General features: G+C 62.3%; 1 protein-coding gene across 1 annotated transcript in view; it reads left to right on the top strand.

Moving 5' to 3' along the window:
* LOC102456803 (very long-chain specific acyl-CoA dehydrogenase, mitochondrial-like) overlaps window positions 1-8,762 on the top strand; it is a 34,796-nt gene extending 26,034 nt beyond the window's left edge. The window contains exons 18-20 of the mRNA XM_075938319.1: window positions 299-371; window positions 855-930; window positions 8,542-8,762. Coding sequence (XP_075794434.1) covers window positions 299-371; window positions 855-930; window positions 8,542-8,679 — 287 coding nt within the window. The 3' untranslated portion in view covers window positions 8,680-8,762. The remainder of the gene's footprint in view (window positions 1-298; window positions 372-854; window positions 931-8,541) is intronic.
* Window positions 8,763-18,949: the final 10,187 nt, after the last annotated feature.

The raw sequence follows: 18,949 nt of genomic DNA, 5'->3' as shown, positions 1-18,949 counted from the left end.
TGGATTCTTGGGGGTGGGGACACGCAGCCCTGTGCTGCTGAGCAGGTGGCTCAGGAGAAGGCTCCCTCCCAGCTGTGTGCTAGAGCCAAGTAGCCAGGGGAGCTCCCTGTGCCAGGCTCTGGTGGCATCACCCCCCCCCCGGGCTCTGCGGTCGGTGGGCGGCTTTGCCCTGACATCCAGGTAGCTCTGCCAGTGTGTCTGTGCAGGGAAAGCCGTTGGCTGAGCCATGGTGTCAGTTGTCACTAGTGTCACAGGCATGTGCACCCATGGCCCCTCTAACCGCAGCTGCTTCTCCCAGACCAACAGTTCCACCTGAAGCGCGTGGCCGACGCTGCCATTGACATCTATGCCATGGCCGTGGTGCTGTCCAGGTACGTGTGGCTGCTGGCGGGGCCGGGTGTGAGCGTGGGACGCCCGTCCGGGCGAGGGCTGCCCCTCGGGCTGTGCAAGGAGCTGGGGGCGCTGGCTGCTCGTGCAGACTCGTCCCTGCAGCAGGAGCCAGCGCACGGGCGTCTGGGCGAGCTAGTTCGCATATCGAATTGTTCATCCCTCGGGCGCCGGGGGAGCCAAACAGGAAGGCGTGAGACACCGCGTCCCCGCCAGTGAGGAGCTTGGGGCCCCGCTCCCGGCAGCCTCCCACTCGCTCTGCCCAGCCCTCCGCTATGGGTGGGACGTGTCACGTTGCCTGCGTGGCTCCAGGGCGGCAGGGAGTCCAGGACTGTGCTTGGGACGATGCCGGGCGGCTGGGCTCATTCCGTCTGACTGCTCAGGCCCGTTCTGACGAGGGCATTGTCGGTGCTCACAAAGTCCCTGGCCCTCTGGCGCCGCCCTCACGCCCCGTCTTGTCTCCTCAGGGCCAGCCGCTCTCTGTCTCTGGGACATCCCACCGCAGAGCACGAGAAGCTCTTGTGCCAAACATGGAGCCACGAGGTAGGCGCTGCGCTGGGTTTGGTTCACTGGCTGTGGCAGGCTCATCGGGTCAGCCCTGCCTGACAGCTCCCCGCCAGTCCCTGCGCGAGAGCCCTGCGCTCCGGCGTGTGGCCCTGGGGAACGCACCCTTGGGAAAGACTGGCCCCTTCTGCCGGAGCCCAGCGCACACCCCAGGACGTGGGCCCGCCCCCAGCGCACACCCCAGGACGTGGGCCCACCCCTCCCTCATCTGCTGCGCACTGGGAGAGTGGGCAGGTGTCTTGACTTGTGGACTAATAAATATCATCCCATGTCTATTACTCTAGTGTACAAGATCACACAGATCTTCTTGTATGGCGGGGTGGGCAATAATTTTTGATGGGGGGTCAGTCCAAGATTTTGGTAAGTAGTCAAGGGCTGCACTTTTCTATGGAGGGGGTGCAGGCTCTGGGATGGAGATTGGGTGCAGACAGGAGCTCAGGGTAGGCGACTGGGGTGCAGGAGAGATGTGGGGTCAGAGAAGGAGTTTGCTGAGGGAGGGGGTTGTGATCTGAGGCAGGGACTGAAGAGCAGGGCCTGGGAAGGGGAATGGGTGCAGGAGAGAATTCTGGCTGGGGGGAGGGATGTAATTGTGGGTGCAGCGTCTGGGGGGAGTTATGACCTGGGCAGGAGGGAGGAGGGTGCAGAGGGTCCTGGGGGAGGGATGTAAGCGTGAGTGCGGGCTCTGGGAGGGGCTGGAGAGTGGAAGGGGCGGGGTGCCAAAGGCAGGCTCTGGCCAGGAGGTGCTTACCTAAGCAGTTCTCGCCAGCAGCCCTCTCAGGCAGGCTTCCCCCAGGAGGCACACACCACTGGCCGGCTGTGCACGGCTTCTATTGGCCAGAAACCGTCCAATAGGAGCTGAGACATTGTTCTGTGATTGCCCCTCCCCCAGAAAAATCTTTCAGCTCCCAGTGGCTGATTTCTGGCCAATAGGAGTAGAGAGATTTTGCTGGGGGCGTGGGGAGCGTGTTGAATACTCTCCCTCCCTTCTCACTCCGCACCGCAGAGAGCCACAGGAAGCAGGTAGCCACTTGGAGCGGCACTGATCCCTGCCGCAGGGGTGGGTGCAGGCCAAATCAAAAGGCTTAGGGGGTGGCATCCAGCCCATGGGCCATATCTTGCCTGCCCCTGCTGTATGCTATTCCCATCCTCCCGGTATTGGCAGTGCCTCCCAACTTTGTGTCCTCTACCGATTTTATTAGCACACTCCCACTTTTTGTGCCATGGTTAGTAATAAAAATGTTAAGTAGGGTTGGTCCCAATACTGATCCCTGAGGAATTCCACTAGTAACCTTTCCCCAGTCTGCGAGTTCCCCTTTCAATGTAACCTGCTGTCGTCTTCCCTTTCCCCAGTTCCTTATCCCCTGCCAGTTCTCATGTTTAATCCCCATCTTCTCGAATTTAACTAATAATTTCTCATGTTAAACTATATGAAGTGCCTTAGGGTATGTCTACACTACCCTCCTAGTTCGCACTAGCGGGGTAATGTAGGCATACCGCACTTGCAAATGAAGCCCGGGATTTGAATTTCCCGGGCTTAATTTGCATAAGCGGGGAGCCGCCATTTTTAAATCCCCGCTGCTTCGAACCCCGTGTAGCGCGGCTACACGGGGCTCGAACTAGGTAGTTCGGAATAGGTTTCCTAGTTCGAACTACCGTTACTCCTCGTGAAATGAGTTCGAACTAGGAGGGTAGTGTAGACATACCCCGGGTGTGTCTAGACTCCACCTCTCTGCCAACAGAGAGATGTAGATTAGGCACGTTAAAATTGCTAATGAAGCGGGGATTTAAATATCCCGTGCTTCATTAGCATAAACATGGCCACCGCTTTTTTCCGAAATGGAGCTTTTTCGAAACCCCCCCAGCAGTCTAGACGCGGATCTTTTGAAAAAGAAAGCCTGAAAGAGCCTGTAAGCCTCATTTTATAAGCAATTTCGAGGTGCCTAATCTACATCTGTCTGTCGACAGAGAGGTGCAGTCTAGACACACCCTCTGTCATTTAGGCTACTTGCTTTCTGCAGTTCCCCAGGTTGCACAGCACAGCTCAGTCGCCCGTTGATAAACAGCCTTCTGGCTCCCTGCCTTGGGGGGCAGCCCGGAGCTGCTCCTCTCCTGTCCCCTCTGCAGAACGCTTGGCATTGCGCACTCAGGCTGCCCGCACCTCAGGCTTGCTTTTCTGGCAATGCCCGTCCTTCCCCACTCCCAGAACTCTGCCTGTGGTGTGCATGAACACGCAGCAGCCGCTCAGCACGGCTGCCAGCTCCCACGGCCCCCTAGGGCGAAAGGGCTATTTGTGGGGCCGCTTCTTAAGAGGGGGGAGCCCGCTATGAGGCAGGCCTTCTTGTCTCTGCCAAAAACGTCATGTGTGTAGAAACTCAAGGGATATTTTCAGGGTACAAAGCAACGTGCCGCATTGATTTAAAATGGGAACCCCGCACTAAAGGTGGTGTATGCGAGTGTGCAGCCTAGTGACCCGCTAGACTAAACATGAGTGGAAGCCGGGCCTCCGTGAGACACGTTCCAATGCTCCGTTGTTACTGCAGAATGACCGCAAAGCCCCCTGGCTCTCGCCCTCTTTTAGAGCTACAGAGCCTCATGTAAGTCTGTGGACTGGCTGTGTCATGCTTGGATTGTTCCTCAGTTGTTTTCACAGTTCTTTGTTAATAGCTTCTGGATAGTTTTCAAGCTGGTTGTTTTCACAACTGTACTTAATTGCCTGGGTTCATATCTTGTTCTTGATTTAGGGCGGGTGCCCTTTGCACTTCAGGGTATTCAGTCTGCATTGTTCAGATGTTATGGTGATAGGATGACGATACTGGCACCTTTATTTCTTCAGTCTCTTTTGTAATTGGCTGGTATCTTTTTTTTTTAATCTACTCTCATGCCACACATCTCATTCACACACACAAAAAACCCCAGCACAATAGTTTTGAAAGCAAACTTCTAACAACATGGAACAATTCTAACAAGGCAGAACAAAACAAAGCAGTCTCCAACATTACTAACTCAATATAGAATATCCACATATCATCTTACAGTATAACAATTTCATCAAGTAAACTTACAGTAAAACTACTTCATCATAAACTAAATAATTTCACCCAAGAACAATTGTAACATACATTATGGAAGAGTTTTAAACAGTAACCTCATAGCTACAACTTTATATTGGAATATTGGTATAGAAAGGTACAGCTTGCTCAGGAAGGATGGGCAGGGAAAAAAGGGAGGAGGTGTTGCCTTATATATTAAAAAATATAAACGCTTGGACTGAGGTGGAGATGGACGTAGGAGACAGATTTGTTGAGAGTCTCTGGGTTAGTTTAAAATAGGTAAAAAACCCAAGAGTGATGTCATTCTAGGGATCTACTACAGGCCACCTACCCAGGCAGAAGAGGTGAATGGGGCTTTTTTTAAACAACTCACAAAAGTATGCAAAGTGCAGGATTTGGTGGGGGGGGGGGGGGGGGGGGGGGGGAGACTTAAATTATCCAGACCTCTGTTGGGAAACTAACACAGTGGGGCACAGACTATCCAACAAGTTCCTGGACTGCATTGGAGACAATTTTTTATTTCAGAAGGTTGAGAAAGCTACTGGGGGGAAGCTGTTCTGGATTTTATTTTAACAAATAGGCAGGAACTGGTTGAGAATTAGACAGTGGAAGGCAGCTTATGTGAAAGTGATCATGAAATGATAAGAGTTCATGATGCTAAGGAATGGTAGTAAGGAAAACAGCAAAATAAAGACAATGGATTTCAGGAAGGCAGACTTCAGTAAATTCAGAGAGATGGTAGGAAAGGTCCCATGGGAAAACAACTGAAGAGAGTTGGCAGTTTTTCAAAGGGACATTATTAAGAGCCCAAAAACAACCTATTCCACTAGATAGGAAAGATAGAAAGTATGGCAAGAGCCCACCTTGGGCTTAATCAGGAGATCTTGCATGATCTAAAAATAAAAATGGAGTCGTATAAAAAGTGGAAACTAGGTCAAAGTACAAAGGACATGAGTATGTAGGGGTAAGATTAGAAAGCACAATACGAGTTCAGTCTGGCTAGAGACATAAAGGGAAATGAAGAAATTCTACAAATATATTAGAAGCAAGAGGAAGACCAGGGACAGGATAGGCCCATTGCTCAGTGAGGAGGGAGAAACAACAAAAAACTTGGAAATGGCAGAGATGCTTAATGACTTCTTTATTTCAGTTTTCACCGAGGAGTCAGATGAAGGAATGCCTGACATAGTGAATGCTAGTGGGAAGGGGGTAGGTTTACAGTTAAAATAAAAAATGAACAAGTTAAAAATTACTTAGAGAAGTTAGATGTCTTCGAGTCATCAGGGCCTGATGAAATGCATCCTAAAATATTCAAGGAGCTGATAGAGGAGTTATATGAGCCATTAGCTATCATCTTTGAAAAGTCATGGAAGTCAGGAGAGATTCCAAAAGACTGGAAAAGGACAAATCTAGTGCCCACCTATAAAAATGGAAGTGATAACAACCCAGGAAACTACAGACAGTCAGTTTAACTTCTGTGCCAGAGACGATAATAGAGCAAGTAATTAAGGAAGCCATCTGCAAACATCTGGAAGATAACAAGAAGATAGGTAACCGGTCAGTTAGGTATCTCTCAGGGATAATCTAGATCAGGGGTGGCCAACCCCTTAAAGGCACAGAGCCACAACAGTTGGGGGGAAAGCGCAAAGGGCTGAGGGAAAAGGAAAAAGGAAAGCCCCAGCCACATTTGGTCGAGGAAAAAAAAAAACCTCTTTAAACAAAACTCCTGGTGGCTTTTTGGCCACATCAGGCTCCCGTCGGCCGGTGCCATCTTGTCGGCACCATTGTGCTTCTCTGCCCTGGACAGTGAGCGCAGGGAACCGGGAACCGGGGGGCGGCTTTAGGGGCATTGGGCAGCTTTGCGAGCCCTGGGCTGGCCAGCCCTGATCTAGGCAGTGCTGGGTCCTGCCATGAGGGCCGGGGACTGGACTCGATACCCTCGAGGTCCTGCCAGCACGAGTGCTCTGTGACTGTGAGATTCCACATGGCCACTCACCTGGGGTCCTCGGCAGCGCTTCCCATGAAACCTCCCGCTCCGTGCAAGGCCCTGCCCACGGACTAGCAACACTGACGAGAGCGGTCGCCCCGGCGGTGCGCTTCTGAGGCAGCCAGATTCATTTCATGAATCGGTTGTTATGTGCAGGGCAGTGGCTGGCAGTGGTTACGTGGGGTGCTGATGTGTGGCAGGGCAGGGCAGTGGCTGGCAGTGGTTACAGGAGGTGCTGATGTGTGGCAGGGCAGGGCAGTGGCTGGCAGTGGTTACAGGAGGTGCTGATGTGTGGCAGGGCAGGGCAGTGGCTGGCAGTGGTTACGTGGGGTGCTGATGTGTGGCAGGGCAGGGCAGTGGCTGGCAGTGGTTACGTGGGGTGCTGATGTGTGGCAGGGCAGGGCAGTGGCTGGCAGTGGTTACGTGGGGTGCTGATGTGTGGCAGGGCAGGGCAGTAGCTGGCAGTGGTTACAGGAGGTGCTGATGTGTGGCAGGGCAGGGCAGTGGCTGGCAGTGGTTACGTGGGGTGCTGATGTGTGGCAGGGCAGGGCAGTGGCTGGCAGTGGTTACAGGAGGTGCTGATGTGTGGCAGGGCAGGGCAGTGGCTGGCAGTGGTTACGTGGGGTGCTGATGTGTGGCAGGGCAGGGCAGTGGCTGGCAGTGGTTACGTGGGGTGCTGATGTGTGGCAGGGCAGGGCAGTAGCTGGCAGTGGTTACAGGAGGTGCTGATGTGTGGCAGGGCAGGGCAGTGGCTGGCAGTGGTTACGTGGGGTGCTGATGTGTGGCAGGGCAGGGCAGTGGCTGGCAGTGGTTACGTGGGGTGCTGATGCGTGGCAGGGCAGGGCAGTGGCTGGCAGTGGTTACGTGGGGTGCTGATGTGTGGCAGGGCAGGGCAGTGGCTGGCAGTGGTTACATGCGGGTCTGATGTGTGGCAGGGCAGGGCAGTGGCCGGCAGTGGTTACGTGGGGTGCTGATGTGTGGCAGGGCAGGGCAGTGGCTGGCAGTGGTTACGTGGGGTGCTGATGTGTGGCAGGGCAGGGCAGTGGCTGGCAGTGGTTACAGGAGGTGCTGATGTGTGGCAGGGCAGGGCAGTGGCTGGCAGTGGTTACGTGGGGTGCTGATGTGTGGCAGGGCAGGGCAGTGGCTGGCAGTGGTTACGTGGGGTGCTGATGTGTGGCAGGGCAGGGCAGTGGCTGGCAGTGGTTACGTGGGGTGCTGATGTGTGGCAGGGCAGGGCAGTGGCTGGCAGTGGTTACAGGAGGTGCTGATGTGTGGCAGGGCAGGGCAGTGGCTGGCAGTGGTTACGTGCGGGTCTGATGTGTGGCAGGGCAGGGCAGTGGCTGAGAAGGGTTATGTGCTGTGTCTGGGTGCTATGTAGCAGTGTCTGCCTAGCCTGTGTGGGGAGAAGACTCAGGCAGGCAGAAGGAGGAGACCTGGGGCCCTCACCCTGATCCTGCCCCGCTAACTTCAAGGGGATCTTTGCCCCGCGCCTGGCCAACGATGGGCCAAGCCAGGTGGACCCCAGCCCTCGGCACCTGGGCAGAGCAGGGACAGGCAGAGCCCTCGGGGATCTGAAGTGCACAGGGGAAGAGCAGCTGAATGAGGGGATCCCCCATCAGGACGTGGGATTCCAGGGGTCGCCCTTTGTCCTCAGCTGTGCCCAGCCAGCAGCGTTCGGCGCCTGCTAGGCGGGAACTGGGCTCTCAGGGTAAAGGGCTGCGATGCCCCGGGTGGGCACGGGCTGGAGGCCAGGCGTTGGCTGGGCCATGCTGGCACATGGATCTCCACGTGGACTTTGCGCCTTCTGCTGGGGATGGGCCAGAGGAACGTAGCCCGGCTGACCCAAGGGGCCCACATGGCCCAGCCGCCCGCCGAGGCTGCCTGTGGCTGAGATGGCGATTTCTTGCCCTGGCCAGGGGAGCCCTTACACTGAACCCGATGCAAGTCTCTGGGCTCCCTCCTGCAAGGGTGGATATGAATCAGTCTGAGCTGGGGGAGAAGGGGCAGAGCTGAGGCCGGGGGTTCCAGAGACAGCGGAGGACAACGGGCCCAAGAGTGAAGTGGGAAAAGCTGAAGTTCTTGGTGCTTGTCTTGCTTTGGTCTGCACAGCGGCTAAGACAGCGAGTCGCCCTTAGCACCGTGGTGACGATCCGCCCTGACCAGACAGCTAGTCGCTAGGGCCCTCCCAGACTCACACGGCTGCCCCCGAGACTCAGACAAGGGCAGCTCCCAGACGGCCGCCTTGGGCGTGCAGTGCGGGGAGGCAGGCACCCTCGGCGGACAAGGAACAGGGTCAGGACTGTCTAGAAAGCTGGACGTGCAGAAATCCAGGGGCCGGATCTAAGGCCTCCCAGGTGATTGCAGAGTCCCTGGCCGATATCTCCGGAGACTCCTGGCGAGTGGCGGGTTTCTGACCAGACTTGCCCTCGGCGCACGGAGCCAGTGCAGAGTCTGGCCCGTTGTGTGTGAAATCACTGCTAGCGCTGAGCGCACGCGTCCGTTAGCCGGAGGCTTAACGCTAAGGAAGTGGCTGTGCTGCTTTGCCCACCACAGGCATTTGAGCGAGTGAGAGAGAACCTCCGGGCGGTCGGCTCCTCCGCGTGGAACCAGGCCTTCGCTGACATGAAGCAAATATCGAATGCTGTTGTGCAGAACAAAGGGATCCTCGCCGCACACCCACTGGGCTTCTGAGCAGAAATGCTGCTTGGCCTGCCACCGAGCCGCTGACAAGCCCTGCTGTAGAGAGAAGTATTAAATGCCGCGCGTTTTCTAGAGCTGGGTCTGAGAAGCTCACATGGTGCCCCAGCGTGACTGTGGCGGCACGTGGGTGGCAGCGGGGCCGCGCGGAGAACCCGCAGCACGTCCTGCTCCGCCCTGCTCCTCCGTCCTGCTCCAGGAGGTGAATTTGGGCCACATGGGTTCCAGCTAAGGGCAGGCGTTAACTGCCTGGCCTGCACCCTGCCAGCCTGCTCCAGGGGTCCCTTTGAGCCTTTTGCTGGCGGATAGAGGTTCCCCAAGGTGCCCGGAGCCAGCTCCCGCAGTGTGCGTGGCCCTCGGGGCGAAGGGGAGAGGCCCTGGCTAGTCAGTGCGCACAGACTCCTGGCCATCTCCGCTCTCCTGCCTCACCCATCGGGGGACCCGCCCGGAGGTGCTGCTGAGTGAGCGTGGCTCTGTCCCAGCCTTTGGCCGCAGGCTTTCCTGGCTCCGGCACAGGGTTGTGAGCGCCAGGGGAGGTGAGCTCGGCTTTGGTGGGCTGGGATCTGGCCGTGAGACTGAGTCCAGGCAGGGGCCTTCTCCAGCCAGGGCTGCATCTGGTGTGGGACTGCACAGCCATGGCTTTGGGGGCGTCTCTGGCCGCCTCTTGGGGAGACTTTGCCAGCTGCAGCTCATGCAGAGACAGGGCTGGCGTCAAGGGAGCCAGGCAGTCGAGGCAAGCAGCCCTTGTCCCTCAATTCTGGGCTGCTGAGGGGCCCGGGGCTGCCGGAGAGCAGGAAAGGAAGGGGCTGGCGTTCTGGGAGGCCACTTGCTCCAGGGTCGCTGGGCACGTCCCTGCAGGCCCCGGGGCACTGCCCAGTGGCTGTGGGGCAGACATCGCAAGGGGCCTGGGGCTTTGCTCATGGACGGCTTGGTGGTGACACTGCGGGGTGCTGCCCTGTGGCTGTGGGGCAGACATCGCAAGGGGCCTGGGGCTTTGCTCATGGACGGCTTGGTGGTGACACTGCGGGGTGCTGCCCTGTGGCTGTGGGGCAGACATCGCGAGGGGCCCGGGGCTTTGCTCATGGACGGCTTGGTGGTGACACTGCAGGGCACTGCCCTGTGGCTGTGGGGCAGACATCGCGAGGGGCCCGGGGCTTTGCTCATGGACGGCTTGGTGGTGACACTGCGGGGTGCTGCCCTGTGGCTGTGGGGCAGACATCGCAAGGGGCCTGGGGCTTTGCTCATGGACGGCTTGGTGGTGACACTGCGGGGTGCTGCCCTGTGGCTGTGGGGCAGACATCGCGAGGGGCCCGGGGCTTTGCTCATGGACGGCTTGGTGGTGACACTGCAGGGCACTGCCCTGTGGCTGTGGGGCAGACATCGCGAGGGGCCCGGGGCTTTGCTCATGGACGGCTTGGTGGTGACACTGCGGGGCACTGCCCTGTGGCTGTGGGGCAGACATCGCGAGGGGCCCGGGGCTTTGCTCATGGATGGCTTGGTGGTGACACTGCGGGGTGCTGCCCTGTGGCTGTGGGGCAGACATCGCGAGGGGCCTGGGGCTTTGCTCATGGACGGCTTGGTGGTGACACTGCGGGGTGCTGCCCTGTGGCTGTGGGGCAGACATCGCGAGGGGCCCCGGGCTTTGCTCATGGACGGCTTGGTGGTGACACTGCGGGGTGCTGCCCTGTGGCTGTGGGGCAGACATCGCAAGGGGCCTGGGGCTTTGCTCATGGACGGCTTGGTGGTGACACTGCGGGGTGCTGCCCTGTGGCTGTGGGGCAGACATCGCGAGGGGCCCGGGGCTTTGCTCATGGATGGCTTGGTGGTGACACTGCGGGGTGCTGCCCTGTGGCTGTGGGGCAGACATCGCGAGGGGCCCGGGGCTTTGCTCATGGACGGCTTGGTGGTGACACTGCGGGGCACTGCCCTGTGGCTGTGGGGCAGACATCGCGAGGGGCCCCGGGCTTTGCTCATGGACGGCTTGGTGGTGACACTGCGGGGTGCTGCCCTGTGGCTGTGGGGCAGACATCGCGAGGGGCCCGGGGCTTTGCTCATGGACGGCTTGGTGGTGACACTGCGGGGTGCTGCCCTGTGGCTGTGGGGCAGACATCGCGAGGGGCCCGGGGCTTTGCTCACAGGTGGCTTGGTGGTGACACTGCGGGGTGCTGCCCTGTGGCTGTGGGGCAGACATCGCGAGGGGCCCCGGGCTTTGCTCATGGACGGCTTGGTGGTGACACTGCGGGGTGCTGCCCTGTGGCTGTGGGGCAGACATCGCGAGGGGCCCGGGGCTTTGCTCACAGGTGGCTTGGTGGTGACACTGCGGGGTGCTGCCCTGTGGCTGTGGGGCAGACATCGCGAGGGGTCCGGGGCTTTGCTCATGGACGGCTTGGTGGTGACACTGCGGGGTGCTGCCCTGTGGCTGTGGGGCAGACATCGCGAGGGGCCTGGGGCTTTGCTCACAGGTGGCTTGGTGGTGACACTGCGGGGTGCTGCCCTGTGGCTGTGGGGCAGACATCGCGAGGGGGCCTGGGGCTTTGCTCATGGACGGCTTGGTGGTGACACTGCGGGGTGCTGCCCTGTGGCTGTGGGGCAGACATCGCAAGGGGCCCGGGGCTTTGCTCACAGGTGGCTTGGTGGTGACGCTGCGGTGACACTGCGGGGTGCTGCCCTGTGGCTGTGGGGGCACTGCTGCCTCTGTGCCACCCGGCTCCCCATGACCCCCCACCCCCGCACTGCTGCCCTTGAGACAGCTCATTGGAGACGCTGCGGGGCACCTTTCCCTAGAGATGCTGGAAGGAAAATGCCCAAAGTCCCAGCAGCTCCCAGTCCAAGGCCTGGGGTGCCCCCCTGTGTAAAGCTTTTCTAACGCGCCCCACGTTCGCCCTTCATCAGCTTTTGTTGGGAACGTGCCCCCAGGACATGGCCCCTGGGGAAGCGCAAGGCCTGTGCTGCTGGACACACGGCTGGAGAAGCTGCACCATAGAGGAGGGTTGCCAGATGTCTGAAAGAAGAATACTGAACACCCCCCCAAAAACCAACGGGAAAAAATTTTGTTGCAGGAAAAAAAAGGGGGGGGGGGGAGACCAAAGTTGTTGAGCAAAAAAAAGGGGGGGGAGTGAAGGAGGACTGGGAAGGGGGGGCCTAGAAACTGTTAACGGGGGGGTGGCAGAGAAGGGGGGCCAATGGGAAGCAGGGCTGGTTGTGGGGGTGGGGGGCGGAAGGAACAGGGCTGGCCACAGGATATTGGGGGAGGAGGGACTGGCCAGAAGGGGGCGGAGCTGGCCGGGAGGAAGGGGGAGCGGGAAGCACAGCTGATGGGGGGGTGAGGTGGGGGGGCCGGGGGGGGGAAGCAGAGCTGGCGGGGGGGGTGCAGCTGCGCTGGCGGGGGGACACAAGGAAGAAGAACAGGCAGGCAGGAAGCAGAGCTGGGGCGGTGCAGGGGGACTGGCTGGGGGAGATCAGGAAGAAGGGGGGGCGGGAAGCAGAGCTGGGGGGATGTAGGGGGCTGGCCGGGGGAGATCAGGAAGAAGGGGGGGCGGGAAGCAGAGCTGGGGGGATATAGGGGGCTGGCCGGGGGAGATCAGGAAGAAGGGGGGGTGGGAAGCAGAGCTGGGGCGGTGCAGGGGGACTGGCTGGGGGAGATCAGGAAGAGGAAGGGGGGGTGGGAAGCAGAGCTGGGGGGGGTGCAGGGGGACTGGCTGGGGGAGATCAGGAAGAGGAAGGGGGGGTGGGAAGCAGAGCTGGGGTGGTGCAGGGGGACTGGCTGGGGGAGATCAGGAAGAGGAAGGGGGGGTGGGAAGCAGAGCTGGGGGGGTGCAGGGGGACTGGCTGGGGGAGATCAGGAAGAAGAAGGGGGGGCGGGAAGCAGAGCTGGGGCGGTGCAGGGGGACTGGCTGGGGGAGATCAGGAAGAGGAAGGGGGGGTGGGAAGCAGAGCTGGGGCGGTGCAGGGTGACTGGCCGGGGGAGATCAGGAAGAGGAAGGGGGGGCGGGAAGCAGAGCTGGGGGGGTGCAGGGTGACTGGCTGGGGGAGATCAGGAAGAGGAAGGGGGGGCGGGAAGCAGAGCTGGGGGGGTGCAGGGTGACTGGCTGGGGGAGATCAGGAAGAGGAAGGGGGGGCGGGAAGCAGAGCTGGGGGGGTGCAGGGGGACTGGCCGGGGGAGATCAGGAAGAGGAAGGGGGGGCGGGAAGCAGAGCTGGGGGGGTGCAGGGGGACTGGCTGGGGGAGATCAGGAAGAGGAAGGGGGGGCGGGAAGCAGAGCTGGGGCGGTGCAGGGTGACTGGCTGGGGGAGATCAGGAAGAGGAAGGGGGGCGGGAAGCAGAGCTGGGGCGGTGCAGGGGACTGGCTGGGGGAGATCAGGAAGAAGGGGGGGTGGGAAGCAGAGCTGGGGCGGTGCAGGGGACTGGCTGGGGGAGATCAGGAAGAAGGGGGGGCGGGAAGCAGAGCTGGGGGGGTGCAGGGGACTGGCTGGGGGAGATCAGGAAGAAGGGGGGGTGGGAAGCAGAGCTGGGGCGGTGCAGGGGACTGGCTGGGGGAGATCAGGAAGAAGGGGGGGCGGGAAGCAGAGCTGGGGGGGTGCAGGGGACTGGCTGGGGGAGATCAGGAAGAGGAAGGGGGGCGGGAAGCAGAGCTGGGGGGGTGCAGGGGGACTGGCTGGGGGAGATCAGGAAGAGGAAGGGGGTGGGAAGCAGAGCTGGGGCGGTGCAGGGGGACTTGCTGGGGGAGATCAGGAAGAGGAAGGGGGGGTGGGAAGCAGAGCTGGGGCGGTGCAGGGGGACTGGCTGGGGGAGATCAGGAAGAGGAAGGGGGGGTGGGAAGCAGAGCTGGGGGGGGTGCAGGGTGACTGGCTGGGGGAGATCAGGAAGAGGAAGGGGGGCGGGAAGCAGAGCTGGGGTGGTTCAGGGGGACTTGCTGGGGGAGATCAGGAAGAGGAAGGGGGGGTGGGAAGCAGAGCTGGGGCGGTGCAGGGGGACTTGCTGGGGGAGATCAGGAAGAGGAAGGGGGGGTGGGAAGCAGAGCTGGGGCGGTGCAGGGGGACTGGCTGGGGGAGATCAGGAAGAGGAAGGGGGGGGCGGGAAGCAGAGCTGGGGGGGTGCAGGGGACTGGCTGGGGGAGATCAGGAAGAAGGGGGGGCGGGAAGCAGAGCTGGGGGGTGCAGGGGACTGGCTGGGGGAGATCAGGAAGAGGAAGGGGGGCGGGAAGCAGAGCTGGGGGGGTGCAGGGGGACTGGCTGGGGGAGATCAGGAAGAGGAAGGGGGTGGGAAGCAGAGCTGGGGGGGTGCAGGGGGACTGGCTGGGGGAGATCAGGAAGAGGAAGGGGGTGGGAAGCAGAGCTGGGGGGGGTGCAGGGGGACTGGCTGGGGGAGATCAGGAAGAGGAAGGGGGGCGGGAAGCAGAGCTGGGGCGGTTCAGGGGGACTGGCCAGGGGAGATCAGGAAGAGGAAGGGGGTGGGAAGCAGAGCTGGGGGGGTGCAGGGGGGCTGGCGGGTGAAGGTCAGGAGGGGAGATGGGGGAGAACTGGCCGGCCGGGGGGGGGGGGCAAATTGCCCGGCGGGGAGCGGGACTGAGCTGGGCACTCGCTGCCTGTCCCGCGCAGGCTCCCGGCGACGCACGAGCGAGGAGGCTTCCCCTCCCCCTCACACTCAACCGACTGAGGGCTCCCGGCTGCAATCGCGGCCCCGCCCCCCAGCTGGGACTCCCAGCTGCTTCCCTGCTCCCGCCCCCCCCAGGCTTCCGTCTGGTGCGCAGCCGGACATGGCACATGGCACCTGGCACCTGTCCGGTGTTCTCTGGGCCGTTTTACCGGACAGAGCGCAGATACCGGACACCTGGCACCCCACCGCAGAGGGGACCCGCCCAGCACCGTGTCTGGTGCCCGGCCACTGAGCTCGGCTCGGCCACTTTCCGTGCCCTTGGCACTTCTCTCTGCTCCTGCCCCAGCCCCTCCCCCAGTGCCCAAGTCTGGGTCACACCCTGCCTGCAGCTCCCTGCAGCTCGCTTCCCTCCCAGCCTTTCCTGTAGGCTGTGCCATTAGCCAGCAGCTGGGCGCCCGTGGAGCTGACTGGGGGGCTGCCGAGCCCGTCCCAAACCGCAGCCGCAGCACTTCTGAGCCCCCCCCTGCCGACAGGACTGGACGATTGTCATTGTGACTGGCGCCCCGGAGCAGCGCTCGCCTGTCTTTGCCAGGGTCTCTCGTGCTGGCCTTGCGGCGCGCACCCCTCCCATGGCGCTGCTGGCGAGCCTGTGGCCGGCCCATTGCTGCAGGGGCTGCACGCGTTGCTTGACAGGCAGCCTCTGCCCACAACAGCTTGCAAACAGACAAGGGAAGGTGAGCCAGGGAAGGAGGCACCAAGTGACTCACCCAGGGCACGCGACAGCCCAGTGGCAGAGCTGGGACTGAAGCCCAGCACCCCCAGCCCCACGGTGCCCTGCCCTGACACTGGGGCGCTCCACTGCTTGGTCTGTGCACTGTGAAGTACTGGTCAGAAACAGACGCCCAGCTCTAAGCAGCTGCTCCCCGTGGCTCAGTGCTAGCAAGCGGGCGGAGCGTTCCTGACCCTGCCAGTGTTGGGGGTTGCCTGGGGGTCTGGGCACCTCCCTCATGGGCGGCTCCTTGGGCTGCTTCCACAGGGGCCTGTGGAGAGAGTTAGAGCCTGAGCTACTTCCCTCCCCACCGTGGGCTGGGCCTGCTGCTGGGGGCCAGCACGATTCCTCTGCCCCTCCCCTTCCCGCCCTCTGCTCCGGCCATGGCCCTGCCCTGGGCATGTCCCTCTGCCCTGCCCCTTCCCGCCCTCTGCTCCGGCCATGGCCCTGCCCTGGGCGTGTCCCTCTGCCCTGCCCCTTCTCGCCCTCTGCTCTGGCCATGTCCCTGCCCTGGGCGTGTTCCTCTGCCCCTCCCCTTCCCGCCCTCTGCTCCGGCCATGGCCCTGCCCTGGGCGTGTCCCTCTGCCCCTCCCCTTCCTGCCCTCTGCTCCGGCCATGGCCCTGCCCTGGGCGTGTCCCTCTGCCCCTCCCCTTCCCGCCCTCTGCTCCGGCCATGGCCCTGTCCTGGGCGTGTCCCTCTGCCCCTCCCCTTCCCCGCCCACTGCTCCGGCCATGCCCTGCCCTGGGCATGTCCCTCTGCCCCTCCCCTTCCCACCCTCTGCTCCAGCCATGCCCCTGTCCTGGCGTGTCCCTCTCCCCTGCCCCTTCCCGCCCTCTGCTCCGGCCATGGCCCTGCCCTGGGCGTGTCCCTCTGCCCTGCCCCTTCCCGCCCTCTGCTCCGGCCATGCCCCTGTCCTGGGCGTGTCCCTCTGCCTCTCCCCTTCCAGCCCTCTGCTCCGGCCATGGCCCTGTCCTGGGTGTGTCCCTCTGCCCCTCCCCTTCCCGCCCTCTGCTCCGGCCATGGCCCTGTCCTGGGCGTGTCCCTCTGCCCCTCCCCTTCCCGCCCTCTGCTCCGGCCATGGCCCTGTCTGGGCGTGTCCCTCTGCCCCTCCCCTTCCCGCCCTCTGCTCCGGCTATGCCCCTGTCCTGGGCGTGTCCCTCTGCCCCTCCCCTTCCAGCCCTCTGCTCCGGCCATGTCCCTGCCCTGGGCGTGTCTCTCTGCCCCTCCCCTTCCAGCCCTCTGCTCCGGCCATGTCCCTGCCCTGGGCGTGTCTCTCTGCCCCTCCCCTTCCCGCCCTCTGCTCTGGCCATGCCCCTGCCCTGGGCGTGTCCCTCTGCCCTCCCCTTCCCGCCCTCTGCTCCAGCCATGGCCCTGTCCTGGGCGTGTCCCTCTGCCCCTCCCCTTCCAGCCCTCTGCTCCGGCCATGGCCCTGTCCTGGGCGTGTCCCTCTGCCCCTCCCCTTCCAGCCTCTGCTCCGGCCATGGCCCTGCCCTGGGCGTGTCTCTCTGCACCTCCCCTTCCCGCCTTCTGCTCCGGCCATGCCCCTGTCCTGGGCGTGTCCCTCTGCCCCTCCCCTTCCAGCCCTCTGCTCCGGCCATGGCCCTGCCCTGGGCGTGTCTCTCTGCCCCTCCCCTTCCGCCCTCTGCTCCTGCCATGGCCCTGCCCTGGGCGTGTCCCTCTGCCCTGCCCCTTCCCACCCTCTGCTCGGCCATGGCCCTGCCCTGGGCGTGTCCCTCTGCCCGGCCCCTTCCCACCCTCTGCTCCGGCCATGGCCCTGCCCTGGGCGTGTCTCTCTGCCCCTCCCCTTCCCGCCCACTGCTCTGGCCATGGCCCTGTCCTGGGCGTGTCCCTCTGCCCCTCCCCTTCCCGCCCTCTGCTCTGGCCATGGCCCTGCCCTGGGCGTGTCTCTCTGCCCCTCCCCTTCCGGCCCACTGCTCCGGCCATGCCCCTGCCCTGGGCGTGTCCCTCTGCCCCTCCCCTTCCCGCCCTCTGCTCCGGCCATGCCCCTGTCCTGGGCGTGTCCCTCTCCCCTGCCCCTTCCCGCCCTCTGCTCCGGCCATGGCCCTGCCCTGGGCGTGTCCCTCTGCCCTGCCCCTTCCCGCCCTCTGCTCCGGCCATGCCCCTGCCCTGGGCGTGTCCCTCTGCCCCTCCCCTTCCCGCCCTCTGCTCCGGCCATGGGCCTGCCCTGGGCGTGTCCCTCTGCCCGGCCCCTTCCCACCCTCTGCTCCGGCCATGGCCCTGCCCTGGGCGTGTCCCTCTGCCCCTCCCCTTTCCGCCCTCTGCTCCGGCCATGGCCCTGCCCTGGGCGTGTCCCTCTGCCCTGCCCCTTCCCGCCCTCTGCTCCGGCCATGCCCCTGCCCTGGGCGTGTCCCTCTGCCCCTCCCCTTCCCGCCCTCTGCTCCGGCCATGGCCCTGCCCTGGGCGTGTCCCTCTGCCCCTCCCCTTCCCGCCCTCTGCTCCCGCCATGGCCCTGCCCTGGGCGTGTCCCTCTGCCCCTCCCCTTCCCGCCCTCTGCTCCGGCCATGGCCCTGCCCTGAGCGTGTCCCTCTGCCCCTCCCCTTCCCGCCCTCTGCTCCGGCCATGGCCCTGCCCTGGGCGTGTCCCTCTGCCCCTTCCCTTCCCGCCCTCTGCTCCAGCCATGGCCCTGCCCTGGGCGTGTCCCTCTGCCCTGCCCCTTCCCGCCCTCTGCTCCGGCCATGCCCCTGCCCTGGGCGTGTCCCTCTTCCCTGCCCCTTCCCGCCCTCTGCTCCGGCCATGTCCCTGCCCTGGGCGTGTCCCTCTGCCCCTCCCCTTCCCGCCCACTGCTCCGGCCATGGCCCTGCCCTGGGCGTGTCCCTCTGCCCCTCCCCTTCCCGCCCTCTGCTCCGGCCATGGCCCTGTCCTGGGCGTGTCCCTCTGCCCCTCCCCTTCCCGTCCTCTGCTCCGGCCATGGCCCTGCCCTGGGCGTGTCCCTCTGCCCCTCCCCTTCCCGCCCTCTGCTCCGGCCATGGCCCTGCCCTGGGCGTGTCCCTCTGCTCTGCCCCCCTCAGCCCACAGCTCCGGCCATGGCCCTGCCCTGGGCATGTTCCTCAGCCCTGCCCTGCGGCACAGGGCGGGGTACGCACAGGGCTGCTGTCTGTCCTACACCAGCTGCCAGCACGGGCCTCAGCACCACTGGTGGGGCGGCGGCAGAACCGAAGGGACCACTCTGCCCGGTGCAGCCTCTCTGCGGAAGGGAGACGCAGCCCGTGGGAACGTGGCTCCTGCAGAGCGGCCAGAGGAGCTCCGGGGCGGGCTGTTCTGTGTGTCCCACAGTCTTTCCCAGAGAGCGCTCAAGGAGCCCACAGAGGAGCTGTCTGAGCCCTTAGCCCTCATCTTCGAAAGATCACAGAAGTCGGGAGAGATTCCAGGGACTGGAAAAGGGCAAATCTGGGGCCCATCTCTCAAAAGGGAAACAACAACAACCCAGGAAACTACAGTCAGTTTGACTTCTGTGCCAGAGAAGATAATGGAGCAAGTCATTAAGGAAATCGTCTGCAAACACATGGAAGATAACAAGGTGATAGGGAACAGCCAGCATGGATTTGAAAAGAACAAATCACGTCAAACCAGTCTGATAGCTTTCTTTGGTAGTCTATTTGATAGGATAAAGAGTCTTGTGGATAAGGGAGAAGAGATGGACGTGGTATATCTAGACTTAAGTAAGGCATTTGATACAGTCTTGCATGATCTTCTTATCAATAAACTAGGGAAATTCAACCTAGATGGGGCTACTCTAAGGTGGGTGCATAACTGGCTGGATAACCATTCTCAGAGAGTTGTTATTAATGGTTTACAATCTTGCTGGAAGGGCAGAACAAATGGGGTTCCACAGGGGTCTGTTTTGGGACTGGTTCTGTTCAATATGGGTATGTCTACAC

The sequence above is a fragment of the Pelodiscus sinensis genome, chromosome 10 (assembly GCF_049634645.1).
Source record: "Pelodiscus sinensis isolate JC-2024 chromosome 10, ASM4963464v1, whole genome shotgun sequence".
In the NCBI taxonomy this organism is placed as follows: Eukaryota; Metazoa; Chordata; order Testudines; family Trionychidae; genus Pelodiscus; species Pelodiscus sinensis.
The sequence above is the reverse complement of the archived record's forward strand: the minus strand, read 5'-3'. Positions and strand labels throughout refer to the sequence as shown.